Source organism: Pyrgilauda ruficollis, unplaced genomic scaffold (genome assembly GCF_017590135.1).
Source record: "Pyrgilauda ruficollis isolate IOZ18807 unplaced genomic scaffold, ASM1759013v1 scaffold210, whole genome shotgun sequence".
NCBI classification, from domain to species: Eukaryota; Metazoa; Chordata; class Aves; order Passeriformes; family Passeridae; genus Pyrgilauda; species Pyrgilauda ruficollis.
The window spans coordinates 362,998-390,599 of NW_024520319.1; the positions used below are offsets into that span (position 1 = coordinate 362,998).

The following is a 27,602-nucleotide window of genomic DNA, read 5'->3' on the forward strand; positions in this document are numbered from 1 at the left end:
AAGGTAGCAATCCTTTGCAAGAGGGGAAAAAGCTTTTTTATGCTTGATTAATTTCATGAAGGTGTGTGATAGTTAAGAATGAGAAGAGAATTCTTCTGGCTTTGTACAAGTGCACTTGGTAAATCCTTTCTCAGTATCCACGATCCCCCATTTTTGGAAAGGTGTGTTGCCCCAGGATTGTCCCCATAGTTCCCTTTGCTAGTTAAAATAACATTATTTGCCTTTATTTCTACTTCTGTTGACTTTTTGACTGGCTGGTTTTGGTGTTAGCTGCTTAAAATGACTTAGCATGTCAGTGCATGAGTTCAGTGAGTTTAAGGAGACAGGAGTTGACCAAAGCTACAACAGGTTGGGATACTGAGGCAGATGAATTGTGGGTGGGTGTGACTGCACCATCCTTGAGACACAGCAAATGCTCTGAGCAATAAAAAACCCTGTGTGCTTTTACATAACAAAGATACCTGTAAAAGCAAATCGTTTTGAGGTGTGCTGCTATGTCTTAGCAACTACATCACTTGAGGACAGTTATGACTGTGATTCAATAAAGGGCTTAGCAAATATGAACTTTTAACTTCTCTTTTCTGTGTATGGGTCTCACGAAGTACACGGAGCAGGTTGTGGCAGTAAAGTAATAACTAGCTTACAGCTCATACAGTTCACTACCATTGATTTTAGAATTACAGAAATCCTCAAGAACGCCCTCAGAAAAGCTTTTGGCAGCACCAAAGAAATGGGAAAATCTTGTTTTATCTACACCTAAGTAGTAATGCCTGTCTGGAGACGTACAAAGCATATTGATCCCATGAATTTTAGATGAAATGACCTTGAAGCCTAAACTCGGAGTGCTGTTCTCCTGCAGCCTCATGCTCCTGACTGCTTTCTGACATGTTTTGCCTCAGGACAAGGAGGAAGAAACCAGAACTAAATAAGAACATAAAGATTTGAAGTGGGTCCTTCCTTGATGTTTCCTAATAGACACAATCTGTCTTTGTCTCCTGAGCTATAAATTCTGATATAAACAGCAGTGTTTTGTCTTCCAGAGTCCAAAATGCTTTCATTCTCAAAACCTAACCAAAACAGACTGTGCTGTCATGTTACGGCTTTTTGCTATCATGTTGCCTTTAGAGCAAAGGTGACTGTAGAGTCAGTAACTTTTAAAGTAAGTAACTTTTACAAAGTACAGAAAAATACTGCCAAATTACTGGAGTGAGAATCTCTGCTATACCTCAATTTTTCTTTGGCCTTATCTCTTGAGAAAACTGAAAGTTTAATCTGTTACATTCAGATTATAATCAGGTTTGCCTCTTCTCCATGGAGCAAGTAGAGAAGATCTGTTACCTTCTAACGATCTTGTGTTTTTGTTGTGTCTGTAGAAGTGACGGTGGTTTACCAGAACGGCTTGCCTGTGATTTCTGTGAGTCTTCCATCGCGGCGCGAGCGCTGCCAGTTCACCCTGAAACCCATCTCAGACTCTGTCGGGGTGTTCTTGCAACAGCTGCGAGCAGAGGACAGAGGCATTGATCGAGTTGCAATCTACTCAGCAGGTACTCTTGTTTACAAACTGATTGATTTGCTTGCTTGCCAGCTGTCTGCATCCGGCCTTTTGCTTTTGAAGTAGAAGCTCGCTCTGGTGTGAGTTCTCTGACCTTCCTGAAAGAGCAGAAGGTAGAAATGCTATTCCTAGAGTTAGAATATTGTGTAGTCAGTGCTGCCAAGGAAATCAGTCCTAATGGAGATGGTTTTTGGTGAGTTCCCTACTATTTAGTAGGGAAGATGCAAGCTGTGCAACCTACATAGAGGTTGAAATTGATTTATAAGGAGTCGGGTGTGGAAGGTGGTACATGGGAAACAGTATCGTGCTTTAGCAGTGAGAACTCAGTTATGTTTCACCTTTCATTGTCCTGGCAAAAAGTATCATCCTTCACAAAGAATATTTATGTTATTATTGTAAATAGCTAAGAATTTAAAGTTATTTTGTGAACTCAAATTCTGTTTTGGCTTTAAGGGACTTTGCTCTTTGATTTTTGGTCATATGACAAAGCACATCAAGAGATCGAGTTCATCTGAAGACTTTGCTATTTTTATTAAAGATTGTTATGTTTTTCTGTATTTTTGTACACTACTCTCATACTTTTACATTTTTTTCATAGTCCAATACTGTAAATTAAGAGATCCACCCTCTGGTTTTCTGTAAATAATATTTACATTATTCTATTTACAAAGAATAGAAACCAAACAGCTGGGCTTGGGATGATATTACAATTTAGCCACAGCATGTTTGAAGTTCTTTGTTCCTCCTGCTTAATGCATCATCTGTGTTTCTGTTTTCCTTACAGATGGCACACGTGTGGCCTCCTCCACAGGCATAGACCTGCTTCTGCTGGATGACTTCAAACTGATCATTAATGATGTCTCCTACCATGTCAGACCACCAAAGAGAGGTAAAGCAGCCTGCTTCTGCTCAGCCCTGGGAGTAATCTCAGTATTCAGTTCCCTGCTTCACTGCAGCATGCTTTATTAACTTGTTCAGGAGCATGAAGTGTTGTTTCTAAAGTGAAACCTCGTGGTTTCTAATCCTGCCCTTGGAGCCCAATTTAGAGATTTCCAAGTAGTCAGAATAATCACTAATGAAAAGCAGATATTTCATTCTGTTCAAAGCTAGTGCCCCCAGCCCTCAAGAGGAATAAACAAAGAAATAGAATTCCTTTTAATTTGTAAATTTGTCAAATTTTTTTTATAATTACTGGAAAGTAATTTAATTTAATTCATTCTGAAGGAATACAAGACAAGATGGGAATTAGATTGGAATTTAGATTGTCTGGTTTGGAAGAATAAATTGTTGCTTCTCCTGACAGCTAACATTGTTTCCATTTAAATGTGATACTTTGAACATTGCAGATAAACCTCAAACCCCTGTTAGCTACCAAACAGTGAAATAAAAGAGACTGTGCCCTTAGAAGAATCAGGTAGGAGGGGAAGGGAAAGCAACCTATTCTGAGTCAATAAGAAAATCCATTTCTGTAATATTCTTTGAACGTGTGTGATTTTCAAGATGTGAAAACCTGCAAAGAAGCTTTTGAGACATTTCAGCATTACTGGGGGACGAAGGAATTCAGTGTTTTTGTCTGCCCTCTTTCTTCTGGGCAGCTTCATAGCCTTCATAAACCACAAGGTTCTTGCTTGCCTGTAGTTACCTCTGAGGATTTAGACAAGAGGGACAGCTTGGGAAATGCTGTTTCTGTTTGTCTCCTGGCTCACAGATGTGGGAGATGTTATTTTTCTGTTATTCTGGAATTGGGAGTGAAGTATACTGGGTGAGATGGTCTTTCTCTCCTAAATGTGGGGTAGACTGACCTCTACTAGAGATGATTTTTTTCCCCATCTCATTAAAACCACCTTAGCAGAAAGCTCTCTGCTAAGACTGGATATCTAAACCACTGGGTATCACACACACAAAGAAGTTCCTCTGCTGTCACCCACTGTGTACTGATAGGTGAGCTCTGGGATCACCAAGGTTACAGGAAATTGTCTCCTAGGATGCACTTGCCAAGGAGATTTCTATAGTCTGTGCTAAAATGAATGTGCCTGCAAATAGGCACTGAGATTAGTTCTGTCAAACTTTTCAGCTCTTGCTTTTTCATTTTTACAAGATCACCTTGTGTATTTGAGAATGGAAATGCCAGAATACTGTAATTTTAAATAAGTACTTCTTGATGTTCACCTCAGTAGGAACACATGAAATTAAGTGCTTTGTGTGTCTTGGCACAGGCAGCTGAGTCACTTTTTTCCCTTGAGCTGCTGGTGTTAAAATTTAAGTTGTCCATAGCTTTTTGAGTTGGTAAAATCATATTTTGATACCTTTAGGTACAAGTCCAAGGATGCTACAAAAATTAATTTTTTATTTGGTTAATGTCAGAATATTTTGCTTTAATTTCAAACTTCTTTTTTTTCCATGTGGACTGTAAAACAATACAAGTAGTCACAACTCATTTATGAACTGGTGTCCTCTAGGAATCCTTTTTGAGTTGCAATGCAAGGATAAAGGTGTTTTTGAGTTGTGGCCCTGTTCTTGTTTCTAGATACTGTGTGGGAGAGCTTCACTCCTTTGCAGGCAGCACAGCACGGGGTGTTACCCACAGTGCACTGGGAAACAATTCTTGGCACTGGCGCTCCAAGTGCTGCTGCTGAGGCTGTTGTGGGGTCCCTAACCCACAACGTTCAGTTGCCACCACCACTAACTCTGGTTGCTGGTGGTCTGTATTCTGAATTCTGCCCGTGTCTTGACAGCTGGTGTGATGGATCATAGCTAGTTTAGTTTGTTTGTCTTGTATATAAGTATGAATCAGAAGCAGCTGTTAACATCTGGCCAGCTTTATAGGACACCTCTCTTTTCATTCTTAGCAAATTTTAGGAATATCCAATAGTGAGGCCTGGTTTTCTTTCAAGGGAATCACATTGTCTTAGAATGCTGGAGCTCTTCCAAAGGCCTCTTTGTTGAGAAGATAGTTTTGTTCATTTCCGGTGCAGACTAATAGCGGTTCCCCAAGGGCCCACGAGAAGCCCTGTGGGCACAGTGGATAAAGCAGCCTCTGTCTTTCCCTAGAGCTCTTAAGCCATGAAAATGCCACGACGCTGAATGATGTGAAGACGTTGGTTCAGCAGTTGTACACAGCCTTGAGCATCGAGGAGCACCAGCTGAACAAGGAGAAGGAGCTGATAGGGAGGCTAGAGCAATTGAAGGAGCAACTAGCACCTCTAGAAAAAGTAAGGAGTTTCTCAGTGTGTTGTATTTATCCTCCAAATGCAGCCTGGATGTATTTCCAGGTTTTAATTGGGTCCCTGGCGTGCTTCAAATAGTTTTAAGATCACTGAACCAAGTGTTTACCAAACCACGTCTGCTTCTGCTTTCTGTGGAAATATTTTGTTTCCTTGCTTCAAGTAGTTAGAAATGAGCTTGTTAGTAAATAAAGGCTGGGGCTAATGCAACAGAACATCTCTGAACGTAGAGAAATAAACACTTTCCTGAGGCCTTCAGAGCATGCTCAGAGTAAATATAGGTGACAGCAAGACAGTGATGGAAAAGAAGCTGAGGTTTGTTTGTGTAAGCATCATGCATAATCAAATCATGTTTCAAACCACTTAATGTTGCTATTAATATAAGGGACTGATTTTACATTATTATCTCTTAACAATATTAACATAATTACTTCTGAGACTGCAAGATATGTGTTTCTGCCTTCTGCAGGTAAGAATGGAGCTCAGCAGGAAAGCAGAGAAGAGGACAACCTTGGTGTTGTGGGGAGGCCTGGCCTATATGGCCACTCAGTTTGGGATTCTGGCCCGCCTCACCTGGTGGGAATATTCTTGGGACATTATGGAACCAGTCACCTATTTCATCACCTATGGTAGTGCCATGGCAATGTATGCTTATTTCGTAATGACCCGCCAGGTAGGACTTGTTGTGCTGATTTTGACACTTCAGTAGAAGACTTTCTCTGGGCTCTACTCCCTAGAAAAATAGCAAAGTTGTGCCTGGTAGAAGGTGCTTAGCCCCTTCCTTATCCTGTTGGAAATCAGATGCTACTTGTTTCATTGTGCTGGCCAGGGAGGTGGTCTGTGGATGGGGTGTTCTCATGGTGGTCCTGGCTGGTTGTCTTACCAGAAATGTTTTTCTCTGTTTGGTTGGTGACTGACTGCTGTAGCCAAACAGATTCCTTTCTTGGCAGTGCAGACAGGTATGGCCTGAGACACCTTCTGAGCTTCAAGGAAGCCCACCCTTCTCATGTGCCACGCTGGCCTTTATAAGGAGCCCAAGGATCAGGCATCTTGTTGGAAATATCTTTCACAGATCTAGCCTCCCATCCAGATGAAGAATCCATCTCTGGATGCTTGTAATTGTGACAGATTCTCTGTAGATTTTCTAGTGTGTGGTTTTTTGTCTCATCAGTTCCCAATTCTGCCTAAATAATGAGGAAGGGAGGGCTCAAAGTGTCTCTGCTGTCACAGGGCCATCAGAACAGATGCTGCAGGTGTTCTAGCGTGGTGTCCCAAGGGTCTGTCAACTGCATCATTTCAGGAACAGTATTTATAGCTTTTCTCACTCCTTTATTCCCCACAAACTTGTCAGTACAAAATATTATTTCTTGTTGTCTCTGCATGGAAGTATTCACACACGGGACAGGAAGGAGGAAGGTGCTCGTAAATCACTGCTGGAGTGTAACAAATGAGTAGAGAAGCAAATGTCTGACTTTGCTGGGTCTGGCTGGGATGGAGTTAATGTTCTTCAGAGCAGCTGGTGTGATGCAGTGTTTGGCATTTGTGACCAAGACAGCCTTGGTAACACAGCAGTGCTTTTGCTGTTGCTGAGTAGTGCTGGTACAGCATCAAGGCCTTCTGTGGTTTTTGTTCTTCCCTGCTCTGTCCCCTCCCAACCCCCCTCTTCCCATCCCTGAGCATAGGCTGAGGGTGGGTGAGGTGTTGTGAGGGAACACATCTGGGACAGCTGCCCTGAACTGACCAAACTGACCATGCCACATGATGTCACATTTTGCAATAAATTGGGAGGGAGTTTCTCCAAAGCAGATGTTGCTCAGAGTCTGGCTGGGCATTGGTCTGCTCGCAGGAGGTGGTGAGTGATTGCTTTTGCATCACTCCTATGTTGTTGTTTTTTTCCCAGTTATTAAACTGTTTTTAACTTTACACTTAAATCTTTCTTGGTTTTTCCCTACCTTTGGATTCTCTTCTCTCTCCCATCCAGCTGTGCAGCAGTGAGTGACTAGGTGGGGGTTTAGCTGCTTGCAGGGGTCACCCACCACTGTGTGAGCTTGGAGCAGGCTTATGCCTTCTGTCAGGAACTGGTCATTCTCCCAAAAACACCTGAGACATACTGTACTATGGCATCCTGTGCTGCCTCCCTGCTATAGCTTTATTCCTATTTTGTCTCCTTTTTTTCTCTTTAGGAATATGTTTATCCAGATGCCAGAGACAGACAGTACTTATTATTTTTCCATAAAGGAGCCAAAAAGACACGATTTGATCTAGAGAAATACAATCAACTCAAGGATGCAATTGCTCAGGTAACAAGAGTTTTTCCAGAAATAAGATAAAGAAATTGCTGCTTGCTAGCTCTTCATTATTATTAATAGACACACCTCAAGTAAGAATGAATGTATTTTAAGTTTTCAGCCCATTTTCCTGTCACAGCCCCACTGCAATCACTAAACTGGCTTTGATATTACCAGGAATAGAACTGCTGGAAGTGTAAATCAACATGAAACCCATATCAATCTTTAAGGGCCTTTCAGAAACTGCTGGTAAATCTTGAGTTGCTTCAGACTCTTTATGCTTCAGAGGAGCCTAATTCAAGATTTCTTTGCTTCTCAGCTCCTACACACCAGATGGATTTAGTGAGGAATGAAGTCTTGCATCCATTCAGTTCAGGTCTTCCTGCCATAGCACTTCAGTGCAGTCCTGGAAAATAATGTTCAGAAAATGTAGCTGTATTGTTAAAGTCAGTGGGGGCAGATTTCTCAGACTCTGGAGACAGACCCTCTTAACAGATTATCCACATTGTGGGATCTGTTCAGCAGAGGATAGAGATGTTTCCTTGTGTTTCTCAGAGCCTTGTTGCAGAAGGATGGTGTGAGCAGAAAAAGCAGAGTTATCACATTATTGTTCACTGCTCTCTATCATCCTTTATTCCCAGGCTCTGGAAATGACAGTGTAAGATATCCAGGGCAAGAGGATTTCCACCCCTGCCTTGGAGAACAAACTGCATAAGGAAGGACCCACAGGTCCTTCTGGAGTTTCTTAGGCCACGTTGAATACAGATGCCGTTGGTTGGCCGTATTTTCCTGGAGCTTTTCTTCTAGAATGAGCCATCCCTAATAATGTGGTTGGGATGTTGGTTTGTTGGGTTTTTGTTGACTTGTTTTAAAAAGTATTCCAGTGGGTTTATGGGGATCCAAATCTTCCCTACCCTAGTCCTTTAAGTGGCTGCATACAGACAGCTTCAGAGAAATACAGCAGAGAATGGTTTTTGTAAATATGAACTTTCAACTTTATTTCACTCATTGGGCAAATTCCTGCTGGACAGGGAAAAAACAAGGAAATGTGGGAAAGCTTTTCTTTCTCTAAAGGGAAATGGTATTGGGGGAAGTTGTTTTGGGAGCTTGTGCTTTATAATGTGTCTTTTACTTTTAGGCAGAATTGGACCTTAAGAGGCTTCGAGACCCACTGCAAGTTCATCTGCCCATCCAGCAAATTTCTGAAAAGGACTGATCAGCAAAGAAGCTCTGAACCCCAGCAAAAAACCTGTTCATAGCTCTTGCCTTTTTTAATTAAAGCGTTGCAGGTGGAAGCTGGGATGTGGTGTGGGGGGTGGAGGGTTTTTACCTTTAATCAAGACAAAGGACTGTAAAGGGGGAAAATCTCTTAAATCTGAAGATGGGACATTGTGGAATGTTAGTTCTGAAAAGGGCTTGGCAAATAGTCACATTTTAAAAACTGTCAGAATGGCGATTGTGTACAAATACAGGATTGGGAGGTTCATGAAAAGAATGTAATGCTGGGGTGTGGGGGTGTCTTCTTCCAGCTTTGCAGGGTCTGCCTCTTGATAAGACACCAGCAGCCTGCTTAGCTTTTTTAATTTTCCTTTACCTGATTCCAGTCTCTTTTTCTCTCTTGAAAAAAAACAAAAGGAGAAAAAAAAATGAACAAAGAATCCAAGCCACCTGGAGCTCTGGCTGGTGATCAGAACTTGCACTCCACCGCCATTAACACGCACACTTCTGGTCAGACCTGGTCTCTTTTATAAAGTTACTACAAGACTGCTTTCTACTGGAAAACCGTGAGCTTCCCCTTCCCAGCCCACCCCCTGTGCTCCACTGACTTCCTCCTTTGCTTATTTGTAGCACAGATTGGTTGTAGCCCAGTGAAAGAAGGAATGAGTTTTCTTCTGGACATTTGATAATCGATGTTTTGGATTATTCCGTAATAACTCTCAAAACTTTGCGTCCCAGTGCCCTTGAGCTCCTCCTAGAAATCCATGGCAGCATTGCATGAGCGGTTTTTTATATTCAGTCTTAAGGCAGGGAGGTTCCCCTCTTCCTACCCCAAATCTTGAGAGCCACCTGAACTATGAAATTAGGAAGGCCTTAAAGGATTACAAAGCTGTTGCCAGAATCATGACTCCTGCTTTAAAATGGACAGTTTTGGAACATGGAATAATGAAACTTGATACTTGATTGTTTGTGAAATAGGATAGAAGGTTTCACATATTGTCAAAGGATTTCCCTTGCCCAGAGGCTTTCTGAGAGCCTGGGGATCTTACAGTGCAAGACACAGAACTGCTTTGGTTCTGTAGCACTTTCCCCTGATTAAGTAGCTTTAAGTGAACTCTGTGTCCGCAGGTCAGAATTTCTTAGGAGTGGCTAATGACATCTCTTGTTCTTAGCTAAAAAGAAATAAAGGAAGGAAGGTCAACCCATTGCCCTCTCTGTTAGCCAAGGCTGGCTGCTTTCTAAGCAGATAAAACATCTCTTCACTCAAAGCAGGTCAGTCTGGTTTAGCACCCTCCTGATAAATGCTGTGGAGACAGGATGAAGGTGGGAGAAGGACACTAAGCTTTATATACAGAAAGGCTGGCTGCTTCTTTTTGATGTTTCACTACTACTCCTCACTGTGTCATGGAAAGAGGCTTCTGGGGTTTTTTTTGGAGAACCATGTTTTAAAAATATAGGAAAGAAAATAATTCAGTATTAACTAGATGCCAGGTGCCTTGCAGATGTGGAAACACAGCTGGGATTGCTGCCTCTTCTCACTCAGTGGCATGTTGGACCGAATGGGTGCATGTTTCTAGTTTTGTTTTTTTTTTCTTCCCTCCCCCTTCTCCTCTGTCTTTCCATTTAATTACATTGCGTGATTATTTTTTATCTGTTTTATCATGTTTGTGTGATGAGTTTTAAAAGGAAAAAAAGTGAACACAATCCTGTAGCTGAATCCTTGGTGTGTGTTTGGGATGAGGGAGGGAGCATGGAGAAAAGTCCTTCTTTAAAAAAAAAAAGAACAAAAAAAAAAACCTGAACATGTGTAAAATCCTGTATCATTTATGAAATATGTATAAAAGAGCAATGTACTTCTGGAACAATAAATAACTATTCAATTTTTGAATCAGTGCTCTTGAATAATGTTATTTTCCCCAGCTGAGAAGAGAATATTCCCTGTGTGGCAGCTCTCTCCTGAGTTTCCTCCATTTCTTTTTGTTTAGGTTGTGTCTTCTTGACTGACCTCACCTCACTGATGCTGTGGTGATGCAGATAATAGCTTTCCTGAAGAAGCCTGGATGGAGATGTGGCTGCCAGGCCTGGCTGCCTAACACAGGGATCTCAGGAGCAGTTGAGGTGGTGAGATAGAGATACTTAGTCTAGCAAAGATCTTCCTTTGTTTGGCCAGCATAGTAGCAGGATAAGAATATATATGGGCAGTAATGCCCAGCAGCCCAAAAGAGGTACCTGTGGTGTCAGTGTATTTCTATATTGCACTCAAGTGTTGTTTTGGAGAAAAAACTGGAGTTGTCAGGCTTCAGTTCCTTTCTGTCTGGGCCCTTGAATGATTTGTCGTGGTGACATGTGATTTGTTCATTTCCTTTGGGAATCAGCAGAGTGTGCTTTGTCCTGACTTTATGGATTATTAGGATGAGATGTTTGGTGCTGGTTTCCATTGTGCCCATGGACTGCTTACAAAAATTACCATCCATGATTAGCTAGTTTTTGAAAAAGCCAACTCTTGTGTTTTTCAAAGCTGGAGGGGAAGGGCTGGAAGCTGTTTGTTGTCATGTGCCTTTAATCTCTGCCGACGGGCCTCCTTCCTCCAGGCAGCCCTTAGTGTGCTGCTGTCCCCAGGTGAGCTGCTGCCACCCTTAGGTAAATTGTTTGGCTCAGTTGCATAAGAATTTGTCCATTTTGGCATCCAGGAGAGCAGGAGACTTTGTGATATCTTAGCACCACCATCTCTGTTTTGAAAACAAGAAGGTGCTGTTACAAAACTGTTCCTGCACATGAATTAATGTTGTTCTAGAGATGGTGTGGGTTACAAAAGTAAGGAGAGTGACTACACTTGTGCCCTGAAATCCACAAGCCTCCCACTCCAGTCTCAGTGCCTTGGAATGCAAACACTGAAGGGAAGGGCAGGGTTTGTTTGCTCTCCTGATCCGCACTGTTGTATCTCAACATCAGCACACACTCTTGCAGCAACTATTTCCCCTTTGGGAGCCAGGCAGGTGATAAGGTCCTGTCCCCCTGGCAGCACTTGCAGAGCAGGCAGTGCTGCCTGAATTTTAATGTGCCACTGCATTCCTCAGCCCTGGTGAGGGAGAAGCAGCAGGGAGCATTGCAGTGCTCAGGTGCTGCTTTTTCTACTGATTTTGCCATTCTTTTGATTAACCTCTTCTGTGAGGGAGCTTTCAAATAAATGTATGGAAGGCTTTTTTTTACAGCTTTAGGTTAAATGTAGTGTTCTCTTGAGGGTCTGTGGTTTTTAGTATAGAAAGCCCAAAACTCTTTGTATCTAGGGTTTTAACATACAACCAGTTGAAAGTTTCCTGGAGAACAGCATTAAGTTCCCTTTGCCACACCCATGAGGCTCTGCTTTGCAGGCCCCTCCAGGGAAGCTGTTCATGGCTCCTCTTTCCTGAAGAGCAAAGAAGAAACCCTTTTTCTTTCCCCTGTAACCCTTCCTGCATGGCAGGCAGCAATGATGATCACCTTGCTGCAAGTTCTTATGCTTCCATGTTGGCTTTAAGAGGGTTTGCATGATGCTCTGAAGCTGCTGTTGGCTGTCAGACCATGGCACTGAGCCAGCCATGTGAAGCTGGCCAAGCTGCCCTGTCTTTGATCCAGTGGACCAATTTCTTTGGTATCTCTTGGGCTTCTTGTGTCTGTGGAGTTATAAAAGCAAGCTTCTTTTCTCTATGCCCCATTGTATGGCTTAATTTTCACAGAGGAAGGAGATTTTTATAGCTTAAGTATTCTTCTACTTATCCCAAGAGATGCTAATTATTCCTATTTAAAAAAACAATCAGGATAATTTTCTTTTCTGGCATTTAAAGGGATGAAAAGTAAAATCCAGCAGTGAAAATCAGACTTGCAGTGTACCTAAGCCCTGAAGCAGGGGAGAACTGCTCATAGGCTGTGCTGCTGTGGCTCTGAGGGCTCTTAAAAGATGATTTCTACTTCTCTTTCTGCCCCTGACTAGTTTTGCAGTTGTTGATGTGCTGTCTATGCCCTAATTCCTCCATCTGAAAATGGAGGAGCATGGAAAATATGCTGGGTTTGTAGGACCTGTGGAAAAATTCTCAAACACCAAGTTCTGCATCACAGTGCTCCACTAAGGGAAAGAAAATAACTGCTACTCGTAACTAGGAGTGATCTTAATGGGTTCTCAGTCTTGTACTTGTGTGGAGTTTGCTCACATTTCACTTGTGCTCCCTCCCTGATCTCCACAGCCCTTCCCACTGGCTCTGAGTCCTGGAACAAGTTGTTTACAGCAACAAGGCCTATCTCCAAGTCCTTGACTTCAGTGCAATCCATCTCAGCTGCCTGTCAGGGCTTATTGTGAGCCTGCATCCTCCAGTCAATCCCAGAGAAGGGAGCCTGTCCTGTGTGCCAGGCTCTCCTCCCTCCCTGCAGCAGGAAGTGCTGATTAGCTCTTCCTCCTGCTCCTTCTAGGCAGGTTGTAGGTTCCTGCACCCAGAGCTGTGCTTCACACACCTCCCAGGCATTGCTGTGTCCTGAGAGGTGCCTCTGACAAAGCCAAGACCACTGCAGCAAATGCCAAAGCATTTTTAGTCATGAGTCCATTACAAACTGTACAAGGCTCTCCAGCCCAGACAATGCTTTGAAGAATTTGAATTCCTTGTGTGAGGATGGTAAAGCCCTGCAGAGATCTCACTTCCACAAGAAGGGTGGTTGCCACATGCAAAATGAGCATTTTTCTTGTGTTAAGAACAGATATGCACAGGCTTTGTAGCAGGTTTAGAAAATCCCTCTCGGGTACCAAAATAAAATCCCTGCCCTCTATTTTCATTTTACCTTCCTTCTTCTCTTTTAAACAGTGCTGGTGACTTCTTTTAAAAGATTGAAGCTTGATTGAAAACTTGAAGCTGGTTCTTTTTGGGATGTTGGGTGCATCAGTCTATGGTGTGCAAATGTGGAGGTTAGGAACAGCACATTTGCTGGAGAGTGCAGGTGCTACAGAATGCCCTGTTGGAATTGTGTCTCTCCCAGAGCATCTCCTTGCAGGGAAGTTTTTGAGTTGGGGTTTTTCCCTCCATTTCTCCTCTCAGGACTAACTGTTACAGCTCCCTGAGGCATAGGTTGTTTGTGGGGGAATTGGAGCTATGAATATCACCCAAATTAACTTTCAAAGAGAAGCTGCTGATAGAAGAATTGCTTCTTCCCAGAATTGTTTACAGGTAACAGACTGTCTTCTCCAGCTTGAGACCACTTCCTTCAATTAGATGTTATGGTGACTTGGGATAGTGTCTTCTCTGGGAATGCTGGGGCATCTCCTGCTTTAAAGCACTTTTGAGAACTTGATAGGGCCTGTAGGTGCCACCTTTGGGACTCCAATTTGCCATGTTGCAGTTCATTTCTCTGTGTTAATTGTCAGCTGTCAGTCACTTCCATGTACCTGTCAAAACCTTGTTATAACAGGCTCATCTAGCAGCTACAAAACAGAAGCAGCTGGTGAAGGATGGTTCAGGGAGCTGCACACACCTGTGACACAAACAGAGCATTCCATTCAGGCTTGTCAGTTTTATTTACCTGGCATCATGAGAACCAGCGTTTCAATGAAAGTGGCAAAATAGAAATTCCAGTGGCTTGCTGTATTATTCTCTGTTCAATTTTAGTTTCTCTTCTGGGAATTCACATAGTCTCCTCTTGAGGGTTATCTGCCTTGATAGCTTTGTGTAGTGAATCTCTTCTCTTTTCCTGTTGTTGGAAAAACCTTTCTGGTACTGCACAGCTGTCAGCACAATAGAGCCACAGGAATTTTTTTTTTTCCTTATGGGAGCAATAACAGTAATTTATTTGGAGATTTTTTTGTTGTTCCCTACAGTCATTCACCACTGAAAAAAGACTCCTGTGCTGGAGTAGAGTAGAGCTGCACATGGTATTTCACTCCCAGGAGCACACCCTGACAGAGAGAGGCCATTGAGAATTTTCTGTAATGTACAGTCCCTGTAAGACAGACAAGCACCCAACTCCCTGCCTTGTTCAAATTCATCGTAAATCGTAAATATTCAAATCGTAAATGTTCAAATTCATTGTAAATAATGGAGCCACTTTTTCCTGCTGGGATTTGAAGTTGGTGTTATTTCTTAGGCCAGCCTGCTGCAGAAATGCAGGATGCCAAGGGAATGAAGGGAATGGAGAAATTCCCACATTTGCCTGATTGTGTGATTACTGTAGGCTCAGCTGCACTCATTGCTGATGGAGAGCTCTTTGGGGTGGGGTGAGAGGGGAGAACCCTTTCTGGGTTTGCTGTAGTTAAGAACACATTTCAGCATGCTGCATCTAGAGCTTGTGGCTGTCCCCTGCAACTCAGCCCAGTTTGGTTTGAGCTAGTCAGGAGAGGTTCTTAGATACTCTTAGATACATCAAAATTAACTTCATGACGTTGGGATTGGTTTATTTTTTCAAGACAAGAGATTGTAAGAGCTCTGCAGAAAAGTCTTTACTTGCCTTGCTTGACAATCTTGCTGCAGTGGTCAGGTTGTGTGACCAGGAGTGGCAAGGGCCTCTGTGTAGCCTAGGAACAGCTCATTTCCCTGTGGGACACCAGTGTTTCACTTTGACTGATGTTCCCATTGTAGCTCTGCTCCAGGCACTCCTCTGCAATCTGTGCTCGGAAGGATCAGTGCTGCTCCTTTGGCCACTATTTCCTGCAGTTAAGGCTCCTTAGCTGGTGTTTTCTGCCTGGAGGGAGCTATGGAGTGTGACTTGTGGAAGGAGCACAGATAACAAGCACCCATCTGTTCTTCTTTTCCATCCCTTCGGGATGTCCGGGTGTCCCTGGTTAGAATTCTTCTCTGGATAAGATACTGGAGGTGTCACTGCAGGGCAGTCAGGGCAGAAAACAATAGCAGGTCAAGTCCAAAAAACAAGATTGATCAGTGAGTATATCCCTGCTGTCAGTAAGGGGCAGAGCTGCTCTGGGGAGGTCAAGGCTGGAGCTGTAGCCATGTCCCTTCAGCTTCTTCCTCTGATAAACTTGCTCTTCTGGAAGCCTGGAGTCAGAAGCTCCACTGAGAGGGAGGCTGCAAGAGGCACAGCCTGTACAAGGACTTCGAAGCCTCTGTCCCTTGAGTGGTGGCTCTTCCTTGGCTCAGTGGGATGTTCCAGTACTTGTTTTTCTGTATCTACTTTGTCATTCAGCTCCAGCCAGTGTCTTCGATGGGTGAGTAAAGAGACATTGTCTTGTTTCTGTTTGCCATCTCTAAGGTTCATGGTGAGCCTTGGTATTCTTAGGTGAAAGACTGGAAGGTGGGAGAAATGTCCCTTTTGTTTGAAGGTGATGTGAAATTCCTTCCAGTTGGAAAGATCCTTCTGTTACAGTGTGAAGTCTTCCATACTGGGAGAACCTCTATTGCCAAGACACTGTGGGATTTTCCTCTCCCTTTGGAGGACAGACTCTTTGAGTAGACATTATGCTAACTTTCACCTGCTTCCTTGACAAATCTCAACTGAATTTAGTGCAACAACGTAGTGCTGCTCCCTTTATTGCTCAGTTGTGCTGGATCAGAGACCTGCAGTTATACAATGCACCCAGGATTAATCTTTGCAGGATGGGGCACTCCCCAGTGCTTGCTGGAGCCTGATTTGTCACCTGATTTGTCACCCAGTCTAGCTGCTACCATGCCAGTCAGAGAACTAATGACAGCATCAAGCTTACAAATGGAAAAGCTTTGCTTTGTAGCTAATGCTTGTCAGCCTCAATTGCTCCGGCCACGAAAGAAGCATTGAGGAGGAAAAGAATTGAGGCAAGAAAAATGAAAAGGAGTGAGCTGGAGACAGTTACTCATTTTGTGCAAATCCCCAAGCTTGTGGTTTGGGGAGAAGAGGGGAGAGGCTGATCAGTCGCTCTTCTATTTTTGTGGATATTTTTTCTTAAAAACTCAGTTTAATTAATTAAAATGAAAAAAGCTGTGCTGCCAAAGACTGCTTGGTGTTTACAGGGAGGCTGGTGTGGGGCAGCACTGGCAGTCCAAAGGTGTCTGTGAGGATGTACAGTGTTCCAAAGAGCACTGTCTGCTTTTTCTGCTTGTTTGCTTCCCCTCATTCCTGCCAGAAGCTCTCAGGGGAATGAAAGATGTGAGGGAATGCTACCTCAGTTCCCCTGATGTGCCTTCTTCCAGCTCCCTCTGAGCTGCTGCATGTTCATCTCAACAAATTTTGCCTTTAAATTATCTCCTGGATATTTAGGAGACAACGTAATCTCCCTAGCTGAGCATTCCCAGAGTCTGTCTACAAAGGATATTTCATAATTACATGGAAGCTAATGAGAGTGTAGGTATTTTTAGTGCTGCCCAGCTGGGAAGCTGACAGGGCATTCCCACTTCACCTCATTTGGCTTTTAACAACACGAAAACCTTCTCCTCTCACTCGGTGACTCACCCTAAGGCCACACCAAATCCTCTTGTGGAAACCAAGGGAATGACACTGAGGGAAGCCCAGAGGAAGCTCTGTTTTACCTTTCCCTTTTGGGAGAAGTCAAACCAGCTTTTGGAGGATGGAATTTACAGCACTGCTGCTGTCTGTCTGTGGGAAAGGGCAGGCAAGCAGAGGCAGGTGAAAAGGAGAGCTCAGGAGGGGATGCCTGGTGAATCCCATCAGAGATTCCCTGCTGCATTCCCCTCTCTGCTGTTCAGGAGAACCAGGCTGGTTGTGGTGACAGTGAACCAGCTCCTCTGCATGTCTTTGAATCGTGGCACTGGAGATTCCTCCATAACCCAGATCCACACTCCCTGTGCCAGCTCTGCAGCACTCCTGACCCTGGCAGCTGCTCCTGCCTTTTATGCTGGATTTGAGACCAAGCAAAATGTATCTGTGGCTGAGGAAGGCATGAGAGGTGTTATATTTGTGAGATATTTCTTTGAGGTAGCACATCTGTGGGACAGATATTTACAGAAGACACAGCTAAATAAGAGTGACTTGAAGTCTGTTCTCTGAAGCACTTGTAGCTCCCACTTTAAAGTCAGTGAAACAAATCAAAATAACGAGCCAGGATAATCTGTGTTTCTAGTAGAAAGAGCATAGTATTCCTCCCTCACCCAAACTCCATCACACTATTGTCAAAACAGCACAGCTTTAGAACTTTAAAAGAAAAGTGCTGTGGAAAGTTGAGGCTGTTCCAGTCCAAGATGCATTTTGTCAGAGTGATTGGTTTTATTAGCCTAATTTTAGGAAATGGTAATCAATTTTCCTTACTCGGTGCAGTATTAGCATTCCTTTTGCTTAATAGGGAATTGCTTGTCATGGCTAAGTTGTGCTTAATCAGGTATTAAATTTAAGGCAAAGTGGAACCTCTGGACTTCCAGTGAGGAAGCTGCCAAATGAGGGTTAATTAGGAGTAGATTGAAAATTTAATGAACACTTAAATTCTTCATTTATGTTCTCCCTCTGGTACTTTCATATTTTAATTATTTGCAGAAGGTTCAGAAAGGCCTCTGGAAAGGGACACACTCCTTGAGCACTGCCAGGAAGTCCATGTGTTCATGTCTTGCCCCCACGAACACTCACTTCACTCCCAAGCAGCTGATCTCCGGTGCAGAACAGGAGGGTTTGTGGGCTTGCAAGGAGCACAGCTGTGTAGAGGGTTTGGTTTAATGTGTTGCTCCCCAGAAGATCCCAATCCAGACCTTCACACCCTCTAGATTTTAAGATAATGATTAAAAAGGTTTGGCAGCTCAGCTGTGAGGACTGACATTGGCTGTAGTTGGGTGGGTTTAAAAGAGGCTCCATAACTTGTTTGAGATGTAGTCCTTTGTTCCAAGGCTGGGAGATTTACCAGTTTTCTGGTAAATTTCTCCAAGCTGGGAGAGTTACCAGTGACTTCAGGAGGGGCTTGCAAGTGCTCAATTACTACTTGAACAAAGGCTTGTTGTCCTAGGCTAGATCCGAGTGTGTATTTCCTATGGCAAAATCATTACCTCGACCTCAGATTTGCTTGTATCTTGTTTTTTTCCCTTTCAGCTAAACAGCAAGTCAGACTGTTGCATAATGTTTTAAGAGCTCTGTTAATTTACTTGTTCCTCCAAGACCTTTAAGGCAAGCTGTCCAGGTTTTCCACAAGGCAAGGAGTTTGCAGGTATCACCTTTTCTCCCCAGTGCTGAGAACAGATCACAACGGTTCTGTAAGTCAGGGAGAAAAAAAAAACAAACCCTTTTGTAATTATCCATCAACAACTCGGTTTGGTATCTACCAGCTGCTCTCTCTGTGTGTCCCAGCCCTGGACCCCTGCTCTGCCTACATCAGCCTGAACGAGCCCTGGAGGAACACGGAGCACCGCATCAACGGCTCGCACGGGCAGCCCACGTGCGACAGCGGCATCGACGGCGAGTGGTACCGCTTCACGGGCATGGCGGGCGACGCCATGCCCACCTTCTGCATCCCCGAGAACCACTGCGGCACCCACGCTCCCGTCTGGATGAACGGCAGCCACCCGCGCCCGGCCGACGGCATCGTGCGGCGCCAGGCCTGCGCCAGCTTCAGCGGCAACTGCTGCCTCTGGAACACCACCATCGAGGTCAAGGCCTGCCCGGGGGGGTACTACGTGTACCACCTCACCAAGCCCAGCGTCTGCTTCCACGCCTACTGCGGGCGTAAGTCACCTCTCTGAGCCCCCCTTGGTCCCCAGGAGGCTGCCTGGCTTCTCCAGGTGGTGGCCTGTCCCTGGAGGATCAGCGAGGCGGTTTCACCTGCTTTGTTCCTCTAGCAGGATTTTTCCACAGCTGACCTGGCCTCAGTGATTTAATGCTCCCTGTGGGCCCTGTGGCTTGTCTTGGCTCACTACCAAAGTCAAAATTTGCATCTCTGCCTAGCAGTAATTAAACTTGATTGTTTCTCAGCAGCTTCAGCAGGTCAGCTTTTTCAACGTGGGCCAGGTCTGTAACTGAGGGGCTGCACACAGGGTGGGAAGCTGAAGGGACATATTCTGTGCTTTCCTTGCATGTTCAGGGCTTTGTGCTGACCTTGTTCTTGTCATGCCCTAGATTTTTATGACATCTGTGATGTGGTGGATTGCCAGGACTCCTGCCTGGACACCGGTGACTGCACGTGTTCCCCGGGTACGACACTCGGACCTGATGGCCAGACATGCCTTGGTAAGGGTGGAAATAAGCCGTGCCACTTGCAGATGCTTTTCTTCCCTTTGTTTTGTTGCTCACATCTCAATCCCTTGCCTTACAAAGCACTATAAAAAATGACATATCCTGAGAGCAGTTTTCCCCTTTGCTGCCTAGAACCAGGACTATGATTCTGTAAATGGTTCCAAGATATGACATCCCATGACTGCATCCATTCTGGTGCCCCTGGAGCTCCATGTTTGTGAGGCTGGATTTGCTTTCTGCATGGTTCAGCTGCTGAAGGCAGTAGCAGAGTCTCTTTGCGAGATCATGGTGCAGGATTCTGTGGTATCACTGTGGCACTCAGGAAGTGCTGGCATTAGAGATTTCCTCTCACACATTCTGTTGAATATCTCTCCTCCAAAAAAAGTTCTGCTGGCTGCTGTGGGGCTGCACACTAAACTCCATCATACTTCCTGCCCTTTTGGGACATTGTCCAGGGCCTGGGCCTTGAGGAGACCCAAAGAACTGTAAGTCTCACCACAGCTGCAATGGTTTTAGGCAGCATGACAAGGGCGTATTCAGGGAGCTGGCACTTGGTGGCAGAGACCAGCATGGCCAGGAGGGAGGTGAGAGCAGAGTGGGGAATGTGGGCTTTGGAGATTTGTGGGGGAATCCCCATGAAGCTCTGAGAAGAGAAAGTGGCTGTGGTTGTGTGTGTGGTGCTGGAAGAGAGCACCTGGACTGAGAGGTCAGGAAAATGATGGGACAAATCATGGGGCTGGGAAGGGGTGGCTGTTGGGGAGCTGCAGAGCCACACTGATGGATAGGCAGAGGAGGGAGGAAAGGGTGTTTGGGGGAGGAGGAATCTCATCTGTCACTTGATTTGTTGGTGAAGCTGAAGGCAGAGGTGGTCCAGGAGGTTGTGTGGCAGGTCAGTCTGCTCCACAGGGGCTACACCTGACAAAGCAGGCATGGGTGGTTTCCTTCTCCACACACCTCATGTCTGTGAGCATCAGGGCAGGCCCCACAGCCATTCCAGTGTGTGGAAGGAGCAGCCTGGTCCTGCTGTAGACAATTACTCCCAGTGATTCTGGGAAGGCTTTTGCTTAAGCAGTTCCACTTGTCTGCAGCCAAGTGGCTAACTGAGCTCTCTCAGATAATTAAAAGCATTTATTGGCTGCTTCTGTGCAAGCCTTCCAGTCACAGAAGTGCCCTTGACAAGCACTAGCACTCAGTGAATGTGTGGCAGGCTCAGAGGAAAGGATTTCCTGCAGCGGGGAGGCACACAGGAGTCCTGAGCCTGTCTGTGTGTGCTGCAGCTGCTTTCCTTCCCCCACGAGCAGGATTTCTGCACTGCTGCTTCTCCTTGAGATTCCCAGGTGGCACAGCACCTCAGCTGGAATGCTCACACTGGTTCACCTACCTGCAGCCTCTCTTGTGAGGCTCTCTCCATGATCTTTCTAATAACTTTCTGTTGGGCTGAGTAATTGTGCAACCACATCTACGAGAGCAACTGTGCCCTCCTTATGGAGAAACCAAATAAATCCCTGTTTGTCTTTCCTAAACAGAGAATGTGCTTCCTTTCCCAGCTCCCCCAAAGAGGGGGACTGAAGCTGCTGCAATAATGCAGCAGAGCAGCTGTGGCTGCCCCCTCCATGGAAGTGTCCAAGGCCAGGTTGGACAGGGCTGGGAGCAACCTGGGATAGTGGCAGGGAATGGAAGAAGGTGAGCTTTAAGGTCCCTTCCAACCCAGACCATTCTGTGAAGGCTGAGCAACTCTGTGCACCTCCCTGTGCTTCTCCTCAGTACATTAGATGCTTTAAATCCCAGAGCAGAGCAGCTGATCCTGAGTTACATTTTCATTTACGGGTTAAATAAGGTCTTAGACTTCCTGTCACGCATTCACCAACTTGGTGCATTGCCTTTGACTTCTTCAATGCCTGGATCCATGTCCCACTGAGCCATGGTTAAAATCAGCCCAGCACTGTCCCAATCCAGTCTCAAGAGAACCAGCCTGCATCCCAGAAGTGCTGCTTGTCACCAGTGGGGAAGAGCAGGGATGGAGATCTGTGTGTGCTGTAGAACTTGGAAGGACCAGTCAGGGGAATTTCTGGGCCCAGCCTTTGACCAAGACAATCTCTAGGCCCTTCTAACATCATCTCCATGCCTTTGGCAATAGCCCTTTCCCTCTTCACTTTCTATTCTTAAGCACTCTTAAGCACTTTAGATTTATTTTTAGAAGGGAAAGTGTGGAGCCTGTCACGTGTGTGAAAAGCAGAGTGTCTGTGGGGGTCTCCTGGACATGCTTCCTGCCTCCCAAAGCAAGGTACCAGCCAAGCCTTTGGCTAAAAATACTCATTTCACATTGCTTGTGGAAGGAGACACCATCAGCAGCTGCCAGCTGTGGGTTCTGTGTGTGTGTGGGACCACAGATACCTGAGAGAGCTCATCTCTGACCTGTCTGTTAAAATGATACTCTTTTTTTTCTTGGTTTTAAGCTTCTGACACCTAACAAATGCCATCTTCTAAGCTGTTTTGATGAAACCCCATGTGAACCTTAATTGATAACTTCAGCATCCTGGCCTGCCTAAGAGAAATCATTCATTCTGTGGCTCAGCAAGAACAATGTCTGTTCCTTTCTCTCTGTTTGATTTGCTTTTTGCACACAGAGATTAAATCACATTGAGAAATTAGAATCTCAGAGAACAAAGTACCTTTCAAAGAAAAAAGAAGGGCAGACACAGAGCCACTTTAGCCTTTAAAAAACATTAGGAGGAGTTTTCAGAGCTTTACCAAGAGATTCAAAAGCTACTGTCAGTGTTACTACTTGTAGTGGGATTATTCATTCCATTCCAGAGCTGGTTTTTTTTCAGATGAAAATGAGTGTGAGCAGAACAACGGGGGCTGCAGTGAGTTCTGTGTTAACCTGAAGAATTCCTTCCGCTGTGAGTGCGGGGTCGGGCGCACGCTGGGAAGTGATGGCAAAACCTGTGAAGGTGAGGCTTCAGCTACCACAGCCTGCTGCAAGCTCTATAAATCATTCCATTGCAGCTGGCCCTCTCTTGGCTCCTTGCACCTGGGATTAAATGTCACTGATATCACCTCTGTGCTTGCCAGAGGGGTTGATATTAAAATATCCTTCTAAGCAAGCGGAGAGAAATCTCCTTGTTGTTCTCAGTGCCTTGTCCATTTCTGTTAGGATTTGCTTGTGTTTATCTCCATGGGGGAAAGGCAGCAGTGGATGTGGAAGATTGGTTATCCAGGCAGAACTTGTTGCTGCATTTGTTGGGATTTGATATCTGGAGATTTGAATCTCTGGAGATTTGTGTAGTAGAGTTGTGAGGGCAAATTTAGCTGCACTGGATTTTGGCAGCTCGCATTAGGTATGGGGTAATGTCATGACATTAGACTGGAGCATGGGGGTCACTTTAGCCTCCCAGGATAGAGATTGAGGAGAGGGGGTGCCAATCTGCAGACAGAGGTTAGATTTGGGATTAGGGCAGCATTTTGATCTTTGGTGTCTGTGGGCTCTGCTGCTCTGTGCAGCTGCCACAGTTCCTTCACAGTGGTGGCACAGCCATGTTGAAAACCCTTGATAAATTTAGACTGGTAGCTTAAAGACCAAATTGTGGGCCTGATGTATTGTCACTAACAATGTACAAACATCCCTGAGCAGAAATAGGCAAACCCAGCAGAAACTGATGTGTGCCTGATGTTTTCTGTGGTGAGCTGTGGAAAAGCACTGTGCCCCCTCACAGCATAGCTGCTGTGTGCTGTTCACAGACACTGTGGGGCCTCAGACAAGAAAAACAACTGCAGATGTGCCTCACTTTTCAGCTACCCAAAAGAGCTAAATCTGCTTTCTGAGCTCTGCTGGTACATCACTCATCCAGGCAGTGACACTTTCCTGGGAAATGCTGCTGTGCAGAGTGCTCCTTAAGTTACTTGTCAAGTTGTGTGGGGCCAAAAATGGTCTGTGGGCTTTGTCCCTGCCACATCCAGCTCTGAGCTGCTGGGGCATCACGTAAATGAGCTGTGCAATTTTTATTCCCTAGTGCTGCACTCTTCTGACAGGGCTGGAATAGTCTGTTTGGAAACTCATTTGTTTCTGCCATTTCCCAAGGTGGCTTTTAGGGCCTTTGATATATCATTTAATTTCCTTCTGTACGAAGAATGGTGCCTTTCACGAGTTTAACACTGCTGCTGGGGATTTTTACAATCTTGTTAGTGAGTTTTATTTCTGAAGATGTATCCTCAGCTTTGTGAGTTGGTAGAGGATGGGATGTGAGGTGTGAGCCACCTCACAGTTTGTTGCTAAAAAGAAAAAATGCGAGAGATTTAGCTTGATTGCATCAGCTGGTGAGGCTGAGTAGGATTTAAAGTATCTCAAAATTTACATTATGATGCTTTACCCATTGCTTTGACTCACATGGGGTGTTTGGGCTGTTATTTTCCATGCATTGTGTGGGATTGAGTGTGGGATTTCTATTTACATTTCAGTGAAAACCACACAGTGATTTCTGATGGCAGGCTCGGGGAGAAATATTTTATATTTATGATTTGCTTATCTCATGTTCTGTTGTTTTACTGTGAACAGTAGTATTCATCTAGGATATTCATCCCAAAGGGTTAAAAAAATCAAGCAGTTAAGGTTATTTGAAAGAAAAAAATCATGATGCTAAAGTACAATTAAAAAAGGGGTTTACACCTCATTTTCTGGGAGACAAACTGTTGCCTTTGAGTTGTATTGTTCAGACTGTTGTTTGGTCAGGGGTCTGTGGGGCCTGCAGGATGTGCTGATTTTCCTTTCTTCCCCAGAAATTGAAGGCTGTCACAATAACAATGGAGGCTGCAGCCATACCTGCATTGAAGTGGAAGGCACCTACCAGTGTGAATGTCCAAGGGGACTTGTGCTGTCAGAAGACAACCACACTTGCCAGGGTAAGTCAAAAAGGGTAAAAAATCTCCCTGGCAGCCTCTGTCCCCCGAGAGAATGTCTGAAGGAACTTTTCTTCTTGTTTTTGCTGTCTTCTCTTAGTCTGTCCATTCCAGTTGGGTTAATGGAGCTTTTTTACCAATGACAGACTATCCAAAGGTGAGAGCTTGAAGATGTTGCTCTTCTCTCCAGGCAGGAGAACAGCCACAGGGCCCAGCTTGAGTGCATCTTGTATCATGTTAATTGTAGGGCAGTGTCCCCTTATGACTAATGCTGCTTAACATTGTGTTTGGAGTTTGTTTTCATGAACAGAACAGCTCTGCTGGGATATAATCCTTGAGCTTTTATTGCAGCATCAGCCTCATTACATGGTTGAGACAATAGGAAGATGTTAAAAGCTCACATACAGCCAGAAACAGCCAAAGATTTCTTTGTTACAGAACATTTTAAAAACTTTCTAGCCAACAGCATATTGCTAAAGCTTACAGACAATTGTTCTAGCCAGTTACTAAAAGGACCTGTACACCTGCTTCACACAATGCTTGCTTGTCTTCTTTCTATTAGCAATGCACAATAAATCATTATTAAGCTTAAAACCTTCTACTACCTTGCTTAGCATATTTTCCTGCAGTTTTAAGGTCTCTCTTAGCCAAGCCTAAAACTCAAGCTGTAGTTTAATGTCCTTGCTTGCTATACCATTGTAACTTTCTTTATTTTCAGACTTTGCAGCTGCAGCTGGTTCTCTGTTCTTTCTGTTTCTTATGCCTTCTTTTACAGCTTTCTGGAAATCTTCTTACCTCTACTATTTCCCACAAACATCTCCCATTATAATGCTCTGTGCACACCCCTGACAAATTTATGCTGTTAGAGCTGACATTTTCCATGCTCCAAACTTCAAACTCTCAGCTAAAGCGGTCCAGTCCCTTCCAAGAACAGGGTTAAAGAGAGAGGCAAGTTTTTTTCCAAGTATGCCATTCCAGTAAGCATTCCTGTGCCTTGAAGCAGGGCACTAGCTTTGATATTAGGTGCTCCTGCTGCCCCTTGGAAAAGCGCCCAGGATAGCATCCAAAAATTGACTGTTGCTTCTGCTGTGTAGAGGCCAGGGCAGCCTTATCCTTGGAGAACCTTCCATCTGAACTTTCCACAGGGAGTCCTTCATGCTGAGTCACTTGTGCCTATGGCATGCACATGGAATAAACAAGCTCCCTGGTTTTTTGCAAAGATTTCTTTTGCAAATACATCCAGGCTACCAGCAGTCTCTGGTGTGCTCAGAGAACCTCCTGCGGTCTGATGTGCCACAGACTGCCCAGACATCAGTGGGAGGAACAGATTTGGGCTTCGTGGTGGCCAAAAGGGTAGGTATGCCTCAGAGAGGAAGTTGGAATGGTTCTGCTTGATGGAATTTCTGCTTTTTAAGCTTTTTAGAAATGCAGTGCTCCCAGGGGTGAGCATTGCCCACTTGGGATCCAGCAGTGCTGGTGGGGAGGTGGGGGCTTCCAAGAGCTGTGATCACACTCACTGATTGAAGGTCTGATTGATGGATCCAGCCCAGAACAGAGTGATGTTTTTCAGTCCTGGGCCCCTGAGGCAGCCCCAGCAGGGCTGGAAGTCCTGGATTTCCCAGCCAGGGTTTCTGCTGCTGGTGAGGCTGCTAATGAGAGCAGCAGCACTGCTGGGAGCCAGGCAGGGGCTCAGGATACAGCATCTCATAAAGTGAAATTGCCTGTTCTTTTGCATTCATCAATTTATGTCCCCATGCTGTGGCCTGCAATTCTGAGCAGATATGGAACTGTACCACACAATTTTTTTGTGACACCTAATCAGGTTTATATTGGTTCAATTAACAGTGCAGGGTAGGCACAGTAGCCTGAAGCAATTGGATCTGCAGCCTCTCTACCCTCCTCTGCACTGTCTCCACATTCAGAACAAACATTAATAATCTTCCACAGAAATCACAGTCTACAGGCTGCAATTTTTCCATAAAGATACCGGCCAGCAAAATATTTGGAATTTTGCAGATCATCCTAGAATTTTGTAGCCCATCCTAGTACCCCACCTCTTCCTGAAGAGTAGGGATGAAATGCTCTTCTCCCCCATCCCCTGCCCGAATTTTTGTGCAGGTAAGCAAGGTTTATGTTGTAGCAGTGGGTCAGGGCTCCCCAGCAGCAGAGAGCCTGTTCTGCTGAACAGTCTGTGCAGGGAGGTAGCCTCTGCTCCAAGCAGCAGCACTTGGAAAGGCCAAGGAAGGAGCCAGAGGCTGGAATATGGTGCCAGTAACAACGGCAAACAGAGAAATGAGTGTTGGACTCGCCACAGAAGCTTCCTCCCAGGGGCAGATGCTCAGAAGCATTGGTGCAAAACAGAGCTTAAAGTGGAAATAAAGAGGCTTTCCCAGCTCTCACAGGTGGTCTGAGAAGTATGAGGTGAAGAACTAAAATGTTTGACTGGCACACACTGGGTGTTTTCTCAAATAGCCACGAGTTGGCTTGAGTCAAGAGGTTTCCTGCCCTTGTTTCTGTGTCCAGGTGATGGAGGTCACACAGCTCCTGCAGCTCTGAAGCACAGGGAAAATGGAATCTTTTCTTTCTCCCACTTTGTGCCAGTCAAAGACATGTAGAAACAGAGAGATCCTGTACTAAATCAGTCCTGAACTTCGGAGAATTGCAGTTGGGATCCAAATCTCTTGCCCTGAATGTCACCTTTATAAAAGCAGTACATTTTCTTATTTATCAAGGAGTGCTAGAACAGCGAGTCCTTAAACCCAGATGGAGCCAATCAGTTCTCCAAAGGATGTTCCTCTGTCTGCATTATCTGTGTTCTCCAAGTCCCTTTGTCTGCTCCTGAGCTGTGCCATTTGACATGCTCAGTTATTCCCACTTGCCTTCTGCTGCCAGTGCAGGGAAGGTTAAGGTAATTTTTAGTTCTTTAAGCTTCTGTTCTAACCCAGCAGTGTCATTATGGGAACATATTGCTTTGGGCACTCTGCATACATTTTAGAATATCACTTTGAAATTACCAACTTTTAATCAAAAATCCTCCCTGAAGGTACTCAGAGACTGTTGCAAATACCTGAGCTGGGACAGGGAAATTTTTAAAGGGAGTTGAAATGCCTGTTTTAGCAGTGTGTCTTATTTCAAATATCCATAATCTTAAATTATATAATTCATGATTGAAATTAAGGGAAGGCAGGTCACAGGAATGTCAAGGACTGGGGCTGCAATTAATTTTGGCAAAAATCTCGGGAAACTGGTATATTTGCAAAAAGGTTTTGTCGTGGAGTTTTAAAATATAATAAATGTAAATCCTGCAAAAGGTTT

At 44.7% G+C, this 27,602-nt stretch overlaps 2 protein-coding genes across 5 annotated transcripts in view; both read left to right on the plus strand.

Annotated features, from left to right (window-relative positions):
• The window catches only part of MCU (mitochondrial calcium uniporter), an 81,449-nt gene extending 71,279 nt beyond the window's left edge, over positions 1-10,170 (plus strand). Inside the window, exons 4-9 of the mRNA XM_041468112.1 lie at positions 1,374-1,544; positions 2,337-2,441; positions 4,604-4,764; positions 5,246-5,449; positions 6,960-7,076; positions 8,203-10,170. Of these exons, the coding sequence (XP_041324046.1) occupies positions 1,374-1,544; positions 2,337-2,441; positions 4,604-4,764; positions 5,246-5,449; positions 6,960-7,076; positions 8,203-8,280 (836 nt within the window). The 3' untranslated portion in view covers positions 8,281-10,170. The remainder of the gene's footprint in view (positions 1-1,373; positions 1,545-2,336; positions 2,442-4,603; positions 4,765-5,245; positions 5,450-6,959; positions 7,077-8,202) is intronic.
• An 85-nt stretch (positions 10,171-10,255) lies between these two features.
• Positions 10,256-27,602, plus strand: part of OIT3 (oncoprotein induced transcript 3) — a 43,652-nt gene continuing 26,305 nt past the window's right edge. For 3 of the 4 annotated variants that reach the window (XM_041468076.1, XM_041468077.1, XM_041468078.1), the window contains exons 1-5: positions 10,256-10,400; positions 18,510-18,884; positions 19,275-19,385; positions 22,223-22,345; positions 24,168-24,290. In XM_041468076.1, the coding sequence (XP_041324010.1) occupies positions 18,641-18,884; positions 19,275-19,385; positions 22,223-22,345; positions 24,168-24,290 (601 nt within the window). In that variant the 5' untranslated portion in view covers positions 10,256-10,400; positions 18,510-18,640. Of the gene's footprint in view, positions 10,401-13,513; positions 15,460-18,509; positions 18,885-19,274; positions 19,386-22,222; positions 22,346-24,167; positions 24,291-27,602 lie in introns of those variants that run through there. The other variant, XM_041468079.1, reaches the window with a different exon arrangement.